General features: G+C 38.2%; 1 protein-coding gene across 1 annotated transcript in view; it reads left to right on the plus strand.

Moving 5' to 3' along the window:
* The window catches only part of LOC127638104 (alpha-aminoadipic semialdehyde synthase, mitochondrial-like), a 40,331-nt gene that overhangs the window by 20,145 nt on the left and 3,449 nt on the right, over positions 1-16,737 (plus strand). Inside the window, exons 14-23 of the mRNA XM_052119454.1 lie at positions 9,054-9,175; positions 9,638-9,767; positions 10,979-11,089; positions 11,263-11,371; positions 11,992-12,132; positions 12,488-12,655; positions 14,644-14,739; positions 15,006-15,121; positions 16,091-16,179; positions 16,533-16,709. Of these exons, the coding sequence (XP_051975414.1) occupies positions 9,054-9,175; positions 9,638-9,767; positions 10,979-11,089; positions 11,263-11,371; positions 11,992-12,132; positions 12,488-12,655; positions 14,644-14,739; positions 15,006-15,121; positions 16,091-16,179; positions 16,533-16,709 (1,259 nt within the window). The remainder of the gene's footprint in view (positions 1-9,053; positions 9,176-9,637; positions 9,768-10,978; positions 11,090-11,262; positions 11,372-11,991; positions 12,133-12,487; positions 12,656-14,643; positions 14,740-15,005; positions 15,122-16,090; positions 16,180-16,532; positions 16,710-16,737) is intronic.

Consider the following 16,737-nt stretch of genomic DNA (forward strand, 5'->3'; position numbering starts at 1 on the left):
GGTTATTGCAGTTCTTTTCGATGAGATCCACAAAGTATTTTGACTTTGCTGCTCTCATTGCCCGCTGGAATTTAGAAAGTGAGTTCCTTAATATTTCTTAAGAAACCTGAAGTTTATCTATCTTCCATTTCCTTTCTGCTCGTTGACAGGCCTGTCTTAGAACCTGTATGGTCTCATTTAACCACAGTTCAGGATTAGGTTTTTGAGGTAAACTAGCTGAGTTGCTCAACTGCATTTAAATTGTGTAGATGTATCTTGAGGCTTTAACCACTTCATCGAAAGCAGCAGAAAATTCTTCGGAATATCTGCATGATTTCATGCATTGCACTGTTGCCTAATAAAGTGGTCTATGACTGTACTGTATGTGCATTTCTAGAATCAGTTATTATCTTAATTTAAGCTGTGCTATTGTTTGATCTAAATTTGAATCAGTGATATATGAAATACTCAAGTTTTGGGAGACCCCATTATTCAACGGAATTGAGGGAATGAGTTTACTCAATCAAATGAGTGCAATGAACATATTAGGATTTTTAGTGTTGAGGCCCACCAATGAAGAAACTATTTCAAATCGATAAAATGCAGGCATCACATTTATACTGGCCTCTTATGCAATACTTTAATTTAAGAAAGGATATATCAGTGAATAAATTAAGTTACCCATTCCTTGTATAAAATGCTTCCTTGTATAAAATGCTTGTCTTGTTCCAAACTCCAATATTTCTCTTTCTACTGTTGTACACAACAGTGATTTTCCCATTGGTTAGGCCTAGGGTTTGGGTAATGGGTTAGACTTTATGGTTACTGTAGGTTTGGCTTAGAACAAATTAGGAAAAATCGTAATAACATCTCTCATTGGTTCCTTTATTTTTTGCCATTGGAGTCAAACTTCTACGATTTCTGTCAATTTCGCCATCTCGTACCACTATTACGACTTGTCATGAGATAAGGTTTCTTGTTATCATATTGATACTGCCATTTTTAAAAGCTGTTTATAAAGCCTGTGGGTTACAGTGATTTTTTTTTTTAACACAGTTAATGGGATTTGTATCATTCCCTTAAAGGAATATTCTTGGTTAAATACAAATTAAACTCAATCGATAGCATTTGTGGCATAATGTTCATTGCCACAAAAAACTATTTCGACACATCTGTCCTTTTCTTTAAAAAAAAAAAGAAGCTAAAATTGAGGTTACAGTGAGGCAATTACAATGGAATGTGAATGGGCACATTTCTTGGAGGGTTTAAATGCAGAAATTTGAAATGTATTATTTGATAAATGTACCTACATAAATTATTCTGTTAAAACTCATGTATTATTTGAGCTGTAATGTTTAAATTATTTTTTTTATTTTTTGTCATTTTAAGGTTTTAGGTTTTGTTGACATAAGGCAAGGCAAGTTTATTTATATAGCACATTTCATATACAATGGTAATTCAAAGTGCTTTACATAGAAGAGATTAAAATAAGAATAAAAAAATATGAATAATTGAAACAGTTTAGAATAAAATAAAATACAGTACAAACAGTCGGACACACAGTGACACAGTGCTCATTCAGTAAATGCACAGCTAAACAGATGTGTTTTGAGTCTGGATTTGAATGTGACTACTGTAGGAGCACATCTGATCTCTTCTGGAAGCTGGCTCCAGCTGCGGCTGGCATAATAGCTAAAAGCAGACTCTCCTTGCTTAGAGTGAACCCTTGGTATTTCTAGCTGATGTGATCCTAATGATCTGAGTGATCTGTTGGGTTTATATTCAGTGAGCATATCTGCAATATATTGAGGTCCTAGCCCATTGAGTGATTTATATACCAGTAATAATACTTTAAAATCAATCCTAAATGTAACTGGGAGCCAGTGTAAAGACCTGAGGACTGGTGTGATATGTTCATATTTTCTGCTTCTGCTCAGAATCCTGGCAGCAGCGTTCTGTATGAGCTGCAACTGTCTTATGGTCTTTTGGGAAGGCCAGTGAGGAGTCCATTACAATAATCCACCCTGCTGGTGATGAAAGCATGCACAAGTTTCTCTAGGTCTTGACTGGAAACAAAGCATCTAATTCTTGAAATATTTTTCAGATGATAGTATGCTGATTTAGTTATTGCTTTGACATGACTACTGAAACTAAGGTCTGACTCTAGAGACACACCAAGATTCCTGACTTGATTTTTAGTTGTTTGACCCCTAGCGTCAAGGTATGCATTCACCTTGAGAACGTCATCTTTGTTTCCAAACACAATGACTTCAGTTTTGTCTTTGTTTAACTGAAGAAAGTTTTGGCACATCCAACTGTTAACTTCATCAATGCATTGGCACAGGGAGTCAATGGGGCTGTAATCGTTAGGTGATAGGGCTAAGTAGACCTGTGTGTCTTCTGCATAGCTGTGGTAAGCAATTTGGTTCTTTTTCATTATTTGGCTCATTGGGAGCATATACAGGTTGAACAGGAGTGGCGCGAGAATTGAGCCTTGAGGGACTCCGCATGTCATGGACGTCCACTCAGACTTATGGTCTCCTATATTCACATAATAACCTCTCCCTTCTAAGTATGACCTGAACCATTTTAGGACCATTCCAGAAAGCCCCACCCAGTTTTCCAGCCTGTCAAGAAGTATGTTGTGATCGACAGTGTCAAATGCAGCTCTGAGGTCGAGTAGTACCAGTACTGATAATTTGCCTGTATCAGTATTTAAGCGATCGTTTATTATCTTTATGAGCACGGTCTCTGTGTGAGATTGGAAACCAGATTGAAAATTGTCAAAGTATCCATTTGAGTTCAAGAATTTGTTCAGCTGATTGAAGACCACTTTTTCAATGATCTTGCCTATGAAAGGAAGATTTGAGATCAGTCTATAGTTACTTAATATGGTCTTATCCAGATTGCTCTCTTTCAAGAGGGGCTTGACAACTGCAGTTTTCAGGGAGTTTGGAAAACTCCCAGAGAGAAGTGAAGAGTTTATCACTTCTAGGAGATCTGCTTCTAAACAGTTGAACACACTTTTGAAAAAAGATGTGGGAAGTGCATCAAGGGCGCAGGTTGATGTTTTAAGGTGCTGTACGGTTTCTTCCAAAATTTTGCCATCAGTTTCTTTGAAATCAGACATAGTAACTACTTTCTCAGGTTGTGGTTTGATTTGTCTGACCCCAGCACAACTCAAGGATGTGCTGATCACCTTTCTGATATTATTGATTTTTTCAGAGAAGAAAGCAAACTCACTGCACTTGCTGTCTGAGAGCATTTCACTGGGAATCTGGCTTGGGGGTTTTTTCAGTCTCTTTACAGTCGCAAAAAGAGTGTGTGTGTTGTTTAAGTTGCTGTTTATAATATTCGAGAAGAAAGTCTGTCTAGCTTTGCCTAGTTCCATATTAAAAGCATGGATGCTGTCTTTGTAGATGTTATAATGGACTACAAGTTTTGTCTTCCGCCACATGTGCTCTGCTTTTCTGCATTGTCTTTTCATATTTTGCACTGCTGTTGAGTTTCCCCAAGGTGCTTTTTGTCTGCCACTCTTCTTCCTGACTTTCACAGGAGCAATATCATCAATTACACTTTTAACTTTTGAGTTAAAAGAATCAAGGAGAAAATCAACAGAGTCAGCAGATATACTTGATGTTAAAGATATAGCCTTCATAAATAGTACACTAGTGTTCTCATTTAAGCATCACTTCTTGACAGACACAGATCTAGCTTCAATGGCAGGAGAGATCAATATATCAAAGAAAACACAGAAATGATCAGACAGTGCTACATCCTTAATAACAATCGATGAAATGTTTAGACCCTTACTGATAAGTAAATCTAGAGTGTGTCCATGATTGTGTGTGGGTCCATGTACATGCTGAGTCAGATCAAAAGTTTTTAAAACAGTTATGATTTCTTTTGTCATATTGTTTTCTGCATTATCTATGTGAATGTTAAAGTCTCCAGCAATGGCAAAACAGTCAAACTCTGAGGTAATTGTTGATAACAGTTCTGTAAAATCCTCAGCGAAGACTGGAGAGTATTTTGGAGGCCTGTATATAATGATAAGTAAAATGCGTGGAGCACCTTTTAACACACTACCCAGATATTCGAAAGACGGGTAATTCCCAAATGATATTTGCTTACATTGATAGACATCTTTAAAGAGAGCAGCTAAACCCCCACCTCTCCTACCTTCTCTGCAGACACTCAAATAAGTAAAGTTAGGAGGGGATGTTTCATTAAGGACTGTTGCACTACAGCTGTCTTCTAGCCAAGTTTCATTTAGAAACATAAAATCCAGGTTGTATGTGCTTATTAAGTCATTGACTAGAAGTGATTTATTTTTAAGTGAGCGGATGTTTAAAAGTGCTAACTTAACAGTTTTTGTCCCCACAGCAATCTTAGTTTGGCGTGTAATAGGCACCAGATTAGATGGGTTTGCTGTACGGCTTTTGAAGGCCTTAGACTTTCTATGATGTAAACAAACAGCAATAGAGAAAGATACAGGCAGATTGGGTTCCCGCTTGTTTTGTAAACATTTGAGAAAGTTACTGTTATCATAGCGGGGACCCAACACATATCACTGAGAGCTTGTTTTTGGTTCACCTCGAGCAGATGGAGGAGGGTGTGAGCCCTGGCGTTGTGGCAGAGGTCAAAGAGCTCTCACAGGAGGAGGGGAAGGGCGAGCTGGGCCCGCAGGTGCTTGAGGGGCCTGATGTTTTTTGCTTGATATCTGGGGGCTTGCAGCAAAAGAGTGGGATAGTTTGGTTCCAGCATACACCAGTTCTTCCATTTTCTCTGAGAAACACAGATGTGGAGATGCTGGAGAGAGGGATAATGTGTCTGGTGAGAGGGGCTGTAATATGCTGTCCTGGTTTTCCTGGATGTTTTCCAGAAAGTCGTCCTTGGGTGCTGAATCTTGGAGCAGTTCTAATATGTCACAGTCTGTCTGTGGTGAACTTTGTGGGCAGGGCTCAGATGAGACAACAGAAATGGTTGTGGCTGAGTGGTGTTATCATTGTCCTTGTGTCATTTGTCAACTGCATGTCCATTCAGGTGCTGAAGTGAAGTCCTGTGGTCATTCATACTGTTTCCAGGTGTGTGTGTGCCATTCAGATTGAGTGGATTGGCACACACTGCAGAAGGATGATTGAGGGAGAAGTAGATATTGTCCTTTAGCACTCTTGAACCAAGTTTGTTTGGGTGGTGGCCATCCTGTCGAAACAGTTGCCTCTGACTCCAGAAAAGATTGAAGTTGTCAATGAAGTTAACTCCTTTTATATTGTAGGTTTTTTGCAGCCATGTATTAAGCCCAAGCAACCGTGAAAACCTGTTTGTTCCTCTTGCTGGAAGTGGTCCACTGATGAATGTTTGAAATTTCAGTCTTTTAAGTGTTTCAAAAAGTTCATTGAAATCCTTTTTAAGGAGTTCTGACTGCTCTTTATGAATATCATTCTTCCTCACATGAATGATGAGTCGATTTGCAGTCTTATGTTTCATCAGAATGTTCTGAAGTTCCCTGTTTACATCCGAGGTTGTTGCTTGTGGAAGGCAGCATGTAGTTGTATCCCTGCTGCTAATGTTTCTGATTATGGAGTCACCCACTATCAGAGTCCTGGGCCCGGCTGCGCTCTGAGCTGAATGCCGCTGTCTGCTCGACCTTGAGCGCCAGTTCACATCAGTGTTAGCTACTGGCTGATTCAGTCTGTGTTCGATCACATTCATCACGTTTGGGGATTCCTCATTCATTAATGCTTCAAATCTGTTCTCAAGATGTATAGGCGGTGGTAGGAAACCAGTGTTTGCAATCCTTGTCAGAGCCGTATCTGGGGTAGAGGATGCCACTGTGGCAATATGAGATGCTCGTGACAGTCTGATGTCTCGAGTGCCTTTTGGTCTCGCTCCCTGTTTTGCCATCGATTTGTAAGTCGATCGGCTTGATTCTCTACACTCAGTATGGCCTGGCGAGGAGCACTAGATTCATGGGACTCACCAGCTGTATGCTGAGGGCGTCCATGACGAAGCTCTGTTGTGTGTTCCGTCTGGTTTGGTGGTCCTGTAAATAACTTTGTTTCAAGAACTGCAATCCTTTGTAAAAGTCTGTGGCAGTTAGTGCAGCAAGTAGATTCCAGAAGAGGCATTTTCTCTTATCCTTTTGAATGTAGGCAGTTGTGTTTTCCCTTCCCTGGAATGAAAACTTTCAGTGGGAGGCTGGTCGGATATAAGAATTCTGCTTTTTTTTTTTGTAGTAGTCCAAGCTTTTGAGCACTGTGCTGATTTAAGTTAAAATTAGTTGATAAAAGGAGATAAAATATGAAAATATAAAAGCGATAGAGCAAAGTGCGGAGCAGTAAGCAAGAGCGTCCGAACAGAAGCTGAGCAGGAAGTTCATTACATAGTTATGGCAAAGAAGTTGTAATTTTTAACACACTAAAATCATGTTTGCACATTGTTTATGGCTATACTGCTGAAATGGTGAGATAACATTAATGGTTTGGCCCTTTTCACTTCCATTGTAAGTCCCTCACTGGAACACAGATTTTTGCTTTTTTTATTTTATTTTTTTTTAAGTAAAGGAGGGTATTTTTGTGGTAATCAACATTATGCCTTAAATGCTGTTGATTGAGCTTAACTTGTTCACAATATTCCTTTTAAGCATTGTAAAATCGCTGTTGCACCTGGCCTCTTATGGCTTGTTTTTAAACAATTGACAGCAACCGCAATATGATAAAAGACACCAATGTTCAATATATAATTAAACTGCTTTATTATCTTTTTCATTATTAAACCACCCTTCCCGCTTAATATGAACCACTATTACATTTATAAGACCCAATGCAACTAATTTGTAGAGCTTTTCAATGTAGTACTTATTCCAGTTGTATCTAAACATTATTTGGTGATTATCATTGAGTTTGTAGTTCAATATTTTTTGAGAAAGGTATGCAGGTGGTTGGGGGTTAAGTGTAAAATATTTGCTCATCTGCACCATCAGATCCAATTAAGCAGAGCGAGAGGGGGAGGATGTATCACATGTGTCTCCCAGAGGGACTGTCGGAGCACAAGTTGATTTCACAGTGTCTTACCTGAACGGCGTGGATTATATTCTGAATGGAAAACTAAATGATCTAGAATCAAATCCTTCCTTCCCTAGTCGGTTTCCGTTGCCTGCTGATTTTAGAAACCCTCTGCACTGCAAAAAAAACATTTCAGAATATAGATCTATCACCCATTTATCCAGAATTAATATCTAAATATTCTTAATTTAAAGACCGATTTACTTCAATTTAAATCCTGCAGGATATTAAAACCTGTTCTCAGAAAATAAATCTTGAATTAAGTTTATTTGTCTTAACCCATTGCCAAACTGTTTTTAAAGCATAAACCTCACATTTACACTATATGGACAAAAGTATTGGGCTACACATCTTAATCATTGAATGTCATTCTAAAGAGCTCACTGAATTTGAGTGTGGTACTGTAATAGGATGCCACCATTGCAACAAGACAGTTCATGAAATTTCTTCCCTCCTAGATATTCTACGTACAACTGTTAGTGGTATCATTGCAAAGTGGAAGCGTTTCGGAACCACAGCAACTCGGCCACGAAGTGGCAGACCTCGTAAAGTTACAAAGCTGGGTCACTGAGGTGCATAGTGCGTAAAAGTCGACTCAATAACTGCAGAGTTCCAAACCTCCTCTGGCATTAACATCAGCACAAAAACTGTGCGACAGAAGCTTCTTGCCATGGGTTTCCATGGTCGAGCAGCTGTATGTAAGCCTTACATCACCAAGCACAATGCCAAGCATCGGATGGAGTGGTGTAAAGCACGCTGCCACTGAACTCTGGAGCAGTGGAAACATGTTCTCTGGAGTGACGAATCACGCTTGTCTATATGGCAGTCTGATGGACGAGTCTGGGTTTGGTAAATGCCAGGAGAATGTTTCCTGCCTGCCTACGTTGTGCCAACTGTAAAGTTTGGTGGAGGAGGGATAATGCTATGGGGTTATTTTTCTGGGGTTGGCCTAGGCCCCTTAGTTCTACTGAAGGGAAAAGTTAATGCCTCAGTTTACTAAGACATTTTGGAAAATTCTATGGTCCCAACTTTGTGGAAACAGTTTGGGGAAGGTGCTTTTCTGTTCCAGCATGACTGTGCCCCAGTGCACAAAACAAGGTCCATAAAGGCATGGTTGGATGAGTTTGGTGTGGAAGAACTTGACTGGCCTGCACAGAGCCCTGACCTCAACCCTATCGAACACCTTTTGGATGATATAGAATGGAGATTGCGAGCCAGACCCTATCCTCCAACATCAGTGTCTGACCTCACAAATGCTCTTCTGGAAGAATTGGCAAAAATTCCAGCAGTCACACCAAAATTTTGTAGAAAGCCTTCCCAGAAGAGTGGAAGCTATTATAGCTGCAAAGGGGAGACCAACTCGATGTTAATGCCTATGGATGTAGAATGGGATGTCATAAAAGCTCCTGTAGGCGTAATGTGTAGGTTTTCCAATACTTTTGTTCATATAGTGTACTGTGTGTGTGTGTGTGTGTGTGTGTGTATATATATATACATACTGTTTTTTTTTTTTATTATTTATGCTTAAAACAAGATAAAAACAATCCAATGGGCTAAGGAAAATAATCTTAATTTAAGATATATGAATCTTAATCTTAAATTTTTAAATCTTACATCTATCTTGGTAGTCTTGAAGTGCCATTGATGATTTGTATTTGTTTGTTTTATGTTCTTTACACACCCTGTCTGTATTAAATTAAACTGAATCTTTGGTCTGTCTTTAAATTTGCTTAAGTTTTGATCATCAGAAAGAATACTTGATCTCTTGGACCATTTTATGAGATCATCTTGCATCCATTCTTCATCTCAGTTGTTTGTGTGTCGCTTCTCTTTCAATCAGTTTAAGATCTGATCCAGAAGGATATGTTTTGTGATTTCACAGATTTCTGGGCGTATGTGTCGTGTGTGTGTGTGTGTGTGTGTGTGTGTGTGTGTGTGTGTGTGTGTGTGTGTGTGTGTGTGTGTGTGTGTGTTATAGTAGTAATGGCTGTACCATCTGGCACACAGGGAGTCAGAGCAGATCCTAAAGAAAAGCGGAATGAAGCGGGTGCTTTTGCTGGGCTCAGGCTATGTGTCTGGGCCAGTTATCGAGTATCTCACGAGGGACACCGGCATTCAAGTCACAGTGGGTATGTTCCGGTCACAAATCCATCTGGAATGCAGTTTTACTATGATACAAAAATTTTAATCACAGTCCTGTAAAGCTGAATTGTGTCATTTCTTTGCCACTAACATCACCAAACGCAATTGTTTCCTGAACACTCCACCTGTCTTCCATTGGTCAAAAAAAAAAATTTGCCCCACCACAAACTCACGGTATTGTTTGAGCCAATGTTGCCGTGTTTGTTTGGTCGGGATGCTAAAAAAAACACCTATATTTACATAGTGCCAAAAAAGTGTGTGTGCAGTGTATATACTTTTCAATGAAATCAAACAACGAATGGCTTACTTAAAGTTGTTTCTGCATATAAAGCAGGGAGAAATTATTTTAACATCAGAAAATGGCACACTTCAGCTTTTTTTTTAAGTAACCGAAGAAGGCTTTAATGAATGTGTATCTACAGTAGTGTGCCATCTACTTTACATTGCAGCATCAAATCTTTTGCATCAGGCTGAGGAAATGGCAGTCAAGTACCCCAACACCATCGCAGTTATGGTGGACATCACCAGCCAAGAGGGTCATTTTGATGCTCTGATCAAAGACCACGACATCGTCATCAGGCATGAATCATGAACTTTACTTATTTTTTTGCTTTGCTACTGGAAAGTTCACTTTAATATACACCAGGAGTCTTCAAACTTGTTCTTCAAATGAGTGTAGCATTTAAAATCTGGCCTTTAACATCATATAGTGTATATATATATATATATATCATCTATATTAATATAGTACCATATTATTTACACATGTTGTTATGATGCTTAAATTGCGAAGCCTTTAATATATTCATTATTTATGTACAAAGTGATTTGCTTGTACATTACATTTTAATTTAATTTCTTATTAACATGTCCTTTATTGGCAATGAAACATTTAGCTGAACTTTAGCTTCTTTTAACTTTGGTTGATTACTAAATATTGTTCTTTTGTTTAACACATTTCCTTTTGATAGATTTTGATTTATTGGCAACACTTTACAATAAGGTGCTATTGGTTAACATTAGTAAATGCATTAAATATCACAAACTACAGAGCCCCATATTGAACAGGCAAGGAATTGTTTTCTGTAATATTTTTACGTGCCCTCGAATTAACTTTTGCGTTCCCTTGAAGTAGTGGGAACGCAATAACTTAGGTTTCCCTCGCAATAAGTCTGCGTTCCCTATGGTATTAAACTATGGTATTTGTATAGTAAAACTATAATAACCAAAAAATTATGATTTTTATTACCATAATTTTTCTGTTATAGCACAATGGTTTCACTACAATTAGGAATTTCATGGTTAAAATATGGTTACTGTATAAGAATCATAATAAATGTATTGAAAGGGAATGCAAAATTCCTGCTCTGTCCTTTAATGGCTCTGTAACAAACTATCAATGAATAATATTTTTTCAAAAGCATTTATTCATCCTGGGTAAAGTTAATTTATCAAAATACTGTTGTTTGTTCTAATTTCACATTAGTTCATAATGCATGATCTAATGTTGACATATACTTAATTATTTATTTTATAACATCACTTTTATTGTATTTTTTTTAAGTGTATTAGAAATGTAGAAATTAACATTAACCACAATAAAAAAATTTTAATTGTGAAAGTTTTGTGCATTAATTAACATGAACTAACAATGTAATTTACTACACATTAGTTGATAGTATATCTCAAACAAAACATTGTTGTACCCTTTGTCAAAACCCCTTGATGTACATTTTAAAAGACTATAAGCTAATTTGCATCTTATTTATTTGTTTTCCTTTTGTATCTAGCATGTTGCCATATGCATTTCATCCACAAGTAGCCAAACACTGTATCAAAATGAAGGTCAACATGGTGACGGCCAGTTACTTGAGTCCCGCCATGAAGGAACTTCAGAAGAGGTAGAAAATTTACGGTTTCTGAGAGAAGAATTTATTGCTATTAAATTCCTTAAATGAATCAGGATTATCAGAAATACATTTTGAAGACCCTCAAGTAACTTAGAAGTGACTCATTGCTTGAAGTCGTTAATATATGCATGTTGCTTCACCATGATTGGCTGTTGCTTCCACAGTGCCGAGGAGGCTGGCATCATCATCGTCAATGAGATGGGTCTGGACCCTGGCATTGATCACATGTTGGCCATGGAGTGCATCGACCAGGCCAAGGCAGACGGTTGCACTGTAGGTATTGCACTAGGCAATCGTGTTTTTGTTTATGTGTATTTGAAATAGAGTGACATACTGTCGAAGCATTGGTGGACTTATCAGCATGACTGCTAGACATATTGACAGACCTCAAGTAACCTTCATGGCCTCTAGTTGTCTCAGCAAATTAAGCTGAGATTTGAGCTAGATTTTTAAAGGGATAGTTCATCCACAAATACAAATTCTCTCATCATTTACTCACTCTCATGCCATCCCAGATGTGTTTGACTTCCTTTTTTTCTGCAGAACCCAATTATTTTTAGAAGAATGTTTTAGCTCTGTATGTCCTCAGAATGCAAGTGAGCCACTGGAGTCTTATGGATTACTTTTATTCTGCCTTTATTTGCTTTTTAGAGCTTTACATTTTTGGCCACCATTCACTTGCATTGTATGAACCTACAGAGCTGAAATATTCCTCTAAAAAAATCTTTATTTGTGTTCAGAAGAAGAATGAAATTCATTCACATCTGGGATGGCATGAGGGTGAGAAAATGATGAGTGAATTTTCATTTTTGGGTGAACTAACCCTTTCACATTGGAATAATGGCATATTTCAGCTTCAATGGTCTGATTCTTGAATTTGTGGGCCATGACAGGTGGAGTCTTACAGCTCTTTTTGTGGAGGTCTTCCAGCTCCAGAGTTCTCAGACAATCCACTGCGTTACAAGTTTAGTTGGAGTCCATATGGTGTCCTGCTCAACACCATCAGCCCGACCATATATCTAAAGGACAACCAGGTGATGCAAACACAGGGCAAAAAAAACAAACCACAACAACAACAACAAAAAACACGACAGTTCTGTTGCAATAATTGATGTTGACACACAAAATTACCATGTGCTTTTTTAACAGGTCCTACAGTGTGACAGAATCATTTTAAAAGTACAAATAATCATGCAGTCTCAATTAATATTAAGTCTTTTAAAAGTTAATTTATAATAATTATTAAACAATTGGCAAAATGCTGTTCAAATAGTTTTAGATGGAGTCTAGCATGTCACACCACAGGACATATCAACTTTCCAAATATATTTCATGTCAGCTTCCTATAATTGCTATTTATAAATTTTTCCTTCCCTTTTCACTGAGTAGATTGTTAGTGTTCCACCTGGAGGTGCTCTCTTGGACGTCACAAAGCCTATGGACTTCCTGCCTGGATTCAACCTGGAGGGCTTCCCCAACCGAGACAGCACCAAGTACGCCGAGCCGTATGGCATTGAGTCAGCACACACACTGATCAGAGGAACTCTACGCTTCAAGGTATTCAGGCTAATTTTGTACAAATTGTAAAGATTAGTCTTCATAACCAAAATAAGAGTGTACCGGTGCACTCTGATTAACACTTTGCATCTGATGTTGATGTCAAGTCAAATTTATTTGTGTTGCACATTTCACAATACATATTGTTTCACAGCAGCTTTGCAGAAAATCATGTCTTAACCTCCGGAGACACGAGTATGCCTGCTGTTTGCAGTCCATTTCGCTTTTTGATTTGTAACTAGTGGCACCTAATAACAAGCAAAAAAAAACATTTTTTAATTCTAGAGCAAATAGTTTTACTAAAAACTGATGTCTGCATATGTGGACAGTGGGACTAAGTTGTAAAATTGTAAATAATACCAAGCTATATACCAAGAAAGTTTGTTTCTAGGAGGTTTGGTTATTCATGTTTTTGAGACATTACAGACATTACATCAGAAATTAGCATAATTCATTCTGATTCAAAGTATTGGCCAGCATCAACTGACATCAAGCTTTCGACCATGTTAAAATAAAATGATACATTATTAATTCTGAATCTATGTACTGACTATCATTGTCCCATGTCTGTCAAACATGTTGAATGGTCCAAACATCATCTGCAGCCTGAAACTGAACTTTTGGTTGGATTTTAAGAGTGAATGCACTTAGCATCATAGGATAGCTATAGGATGCTCACTTGCTCCCTATTTAGTGAATGCCTTAACCTCCAGTATGCTTTCTGTTTGCACTTGTTTCAGAACAGTTCAAAATGCACCTTATTTTATGTATGAGTTTCAGCAATATTTTTCAGTTTTTGGATGAACACATTGGTTCTCAATTCACAGTGAATATAGGATTTCTAAGTTAAAAAAATTTGATGAAGTCCACATCAGTGTACATTGTGTTTAGCAGCGTGGCGTTTTGCTATAAATCGTTGAAATTAAAAAGAAAATGGCATATCAGATAAAAGTAGAGACTGTAATCTTTTAACCCAGTCTCATGAAAATGTGTACATATTTTACGAGTTGGCTATAAATTTGTACGTTTTCATCACCTGCAAATGCCCGGATGTCTAATGTGGAATCAAGTGTGAGTTACACGCACGAGGCATTAAGGACATGCTTATTAATATTATACCCATACCCAAACCCCTCATCTAAACTTAACCAATCAGTAGAGTGTGTGAACATGATAGGAAGCTGTTGTGTGTGACAGAAGCAAATGTCACATATTAGATGGAAACAATGTCCAGCGACGTCATTGGCTGTAGTGAAAGTCGAGTGCAGTCATACGATATCATACGAATTGGCCAAATTTAGAAAAGTCGCATGAATCCTTACAATTTTGCCATGAGTGTGTTGAATCTTTTGACTCCAACAGGTTTCAATGTAAAAACTTAAGTAGGTTTCTTACCAGATTACATTTTGTTTGCGTTTCTTCCAATGACAAACTCCGCTGTGGTCGGCACCATGTTGTTTGATCACAAAAGTTTAACCCTTTCCTGACAGCCCAGAGTCTTTTGAACTGAGATCAGTCAGTTTGTGTATGCGGGGTCGCACAAGTCATCAAGTCCCTAAAGGGCAAGCCAAAGATGACTAGCAAGGGAAAAAATCCTAAGATGTATAAAACGGAAGAAAGTCAGTCTACATATGATCTAGTTTTAGATGTGTGATAGTAGTCATGTTTTAGAATACGTCATTAAGTTTTTTTAAAGATCTTAAAAAGGCTGTTTAATCAGTAAGGATAAAGGTTACATTGAAATTATCTGCCACAATGTTACTGTAAATGCAAGTATTTCTATGTTTTGTGCAAGAAGAGTAATAAACTATATATTGGAAATATTGCCTAAATAAAGTTGCGTTATAAGGTGATGGTTATATTGATTTGATATGTTTAATATGGTAGGTTAGATTTCATGTCACCATTGTGACCAGATTATCATGTCTATAAATAGTGTCCATGTTTGTCCAAAATATAGGATTTTAATGACATGTATTTGTCCGCAGGGCTTCTCCTCTGCAATGAATGGCTTTGTAAAACTGGGATTGATCAACACCAAGCCGTGTCCTATATTGGATCATACAGCTTCTCCTGTTTCATGGGTACTGCTTATATTTTAAGACATTACACATTTCTGTATGATTTGTTTTTGGTTGTGTGTTTAGATGGCACACAATTTGACTGATTTTGCAATATAGCATTGATCTATGAAACTCACCTTTTCCTTTCAATGATGCTGAAAATACACCGCAATCTTATTTGAAGAATAGACAATACAAGACATCAGGGTCATAAGATTATCTCTAATCACTTCAACCAAAAGGTTGTCTTTTTTGGGTATGATAATATAATTTTCTCTCTCACACAGAAAGAGCTGCTGTGTAAGCAGATTGGATTGCCCACAACTGTGAGCTGCAGTGCTTTTGAGGATGCCATTTATGAGCGGATAGGCAAGGATGACTTCAGAATGCAAAGTCTTAGATGGTGGGTGGAAAAATCACAATGCCTGCTGATAACCAAAGTGGGAAATTTGGAGCTTAAATGATAAACAATAACTTGCATGTGCAGTTTTATTGTCAGTTCTTGTGATATGCAGGTTGTGTATTAAGCACGTCGCACACCGGTTTAACTACTGACATGAATGATACTTATAATCGTGCAGCTTGTTGAGGAGAGGTGTGCTATTACTTTTCTAAGTGACTCAAACTGATTATTGCCTGACCGATGATAAAACAGGCCAAAGAATTCCATAGGCTTAACTTGGAGGGGTGAATTAGGGTGAGGTTGTAAGCAACCAACTAGCAACCACATAGTAATGTACATTTATGCATTTGGCAGATGCTTTTATCCAAAGCGACTTACAGTGCACTTATTACAGGGACAATTCCCCCGGAGCAACCTGGAGTTAAGTGCCTTGCTCAAAGACACAATTGGTGGTGGCTGTGGGGATCGAACCTGTGACATTCTGATTAACAGTTATGTGCTTTAGCCCGCTACACCACCACCACTCCAATGTACTGTATAAAGCTTTCAGAATACCTTAGTATGACATGGTTTACTGTCTGAGGAGGAGGAACAGTTCAGTTCAGGTCAGTTCAACAGTCCACGTAAGTTTTGAATGTATTATAACAAAAAACTCTTCTCTGCGTCAACACGAAAACACCCCGAACACTCTGCTGTCTGGCTTCGACTCTCTCCTCCTTTGGCGGCTGAGTCGCTCTTAAATGCCTCTCACGCCCTCACTGCAAATGAGAAATGGGTGTTAGAGACAGGTGATAATACTTGCTCATCTCCCTTTCTCGCTCTCCATTCACAAACCGGCGCTCAACCACACCCCCACTACCAGACTTACCAACTGCATACCAAAGCTCTATTGAAAAGTGTTACTTAAAATAAATCAATTAAAATTGTGTAGCATTGTGCAGAGATAATTGACTTGATTAATTCCATCAGCCTCGGGATGCTCAGCGAGGAGCCGGTACCCCATGCTGACAACATTCTAGCAGCGGTTGCCAAGCACCTGGAGGCAAAACTGTCCTTTGGTAAAAGACCCAGTTCCACTCTCTTCACTCTTTTTCATTCTTTTTCAATATTCTGCTATTGTCAAATTTCATAAGAGAGTTTCTAAGAGCTTGTGTATAAAAGCTGTTCGGGTCATCGTAGAATGTCAAGTCCATTGAAAATCCATTCAGTTGTAACTTATATTAACTGAAGATGTTTCTCCACTCATCTGAGTGGCTTCTGTAGTTGTTTGATCTTGTGGTATGTCATGACGTTAAATATGGTGGAGAAATGTCTTCAACTAATGAAAGTCAAGTTAAAAATACCGGTAAATGAACTTTGCCAGGCATGTATTTTCATTCTTAATGGGGTCGTTCTCTTTCATGCCCTGTAGCTAAAGGTGAGCGAGATATGATTATTATGAGGAACGATGTCGGGATCAGACACCCTACAGGCGAGCTGGAGACCAAACACATCAGCCTGGTGGTCTATGGGGATCCAAATGGATATTCAGCAATGGCCAAAACTGTAGGCTACCCAGCAGCAATTGCAGCCCATATGGTACTCAACGGTCAGTGCAGGTCCAAACTTAATATACA

Source organism: Xyrauchen texanus, chromosome 46, assembly GCF_025860055.1.
Source record: "Xyrauchen texanus isolate HMW12.3.18 chromosome 46, RBS_HiC_50CHRs, whole genome shotgun sequence".
In the NCBI taxonomy this organism is placed as follows: Eukaryota; Metazoa; Chordata; class Actinopteri; order Cypriniformes; family Catostomidae; genus Xyrauchen; species Xyrauchen texanus.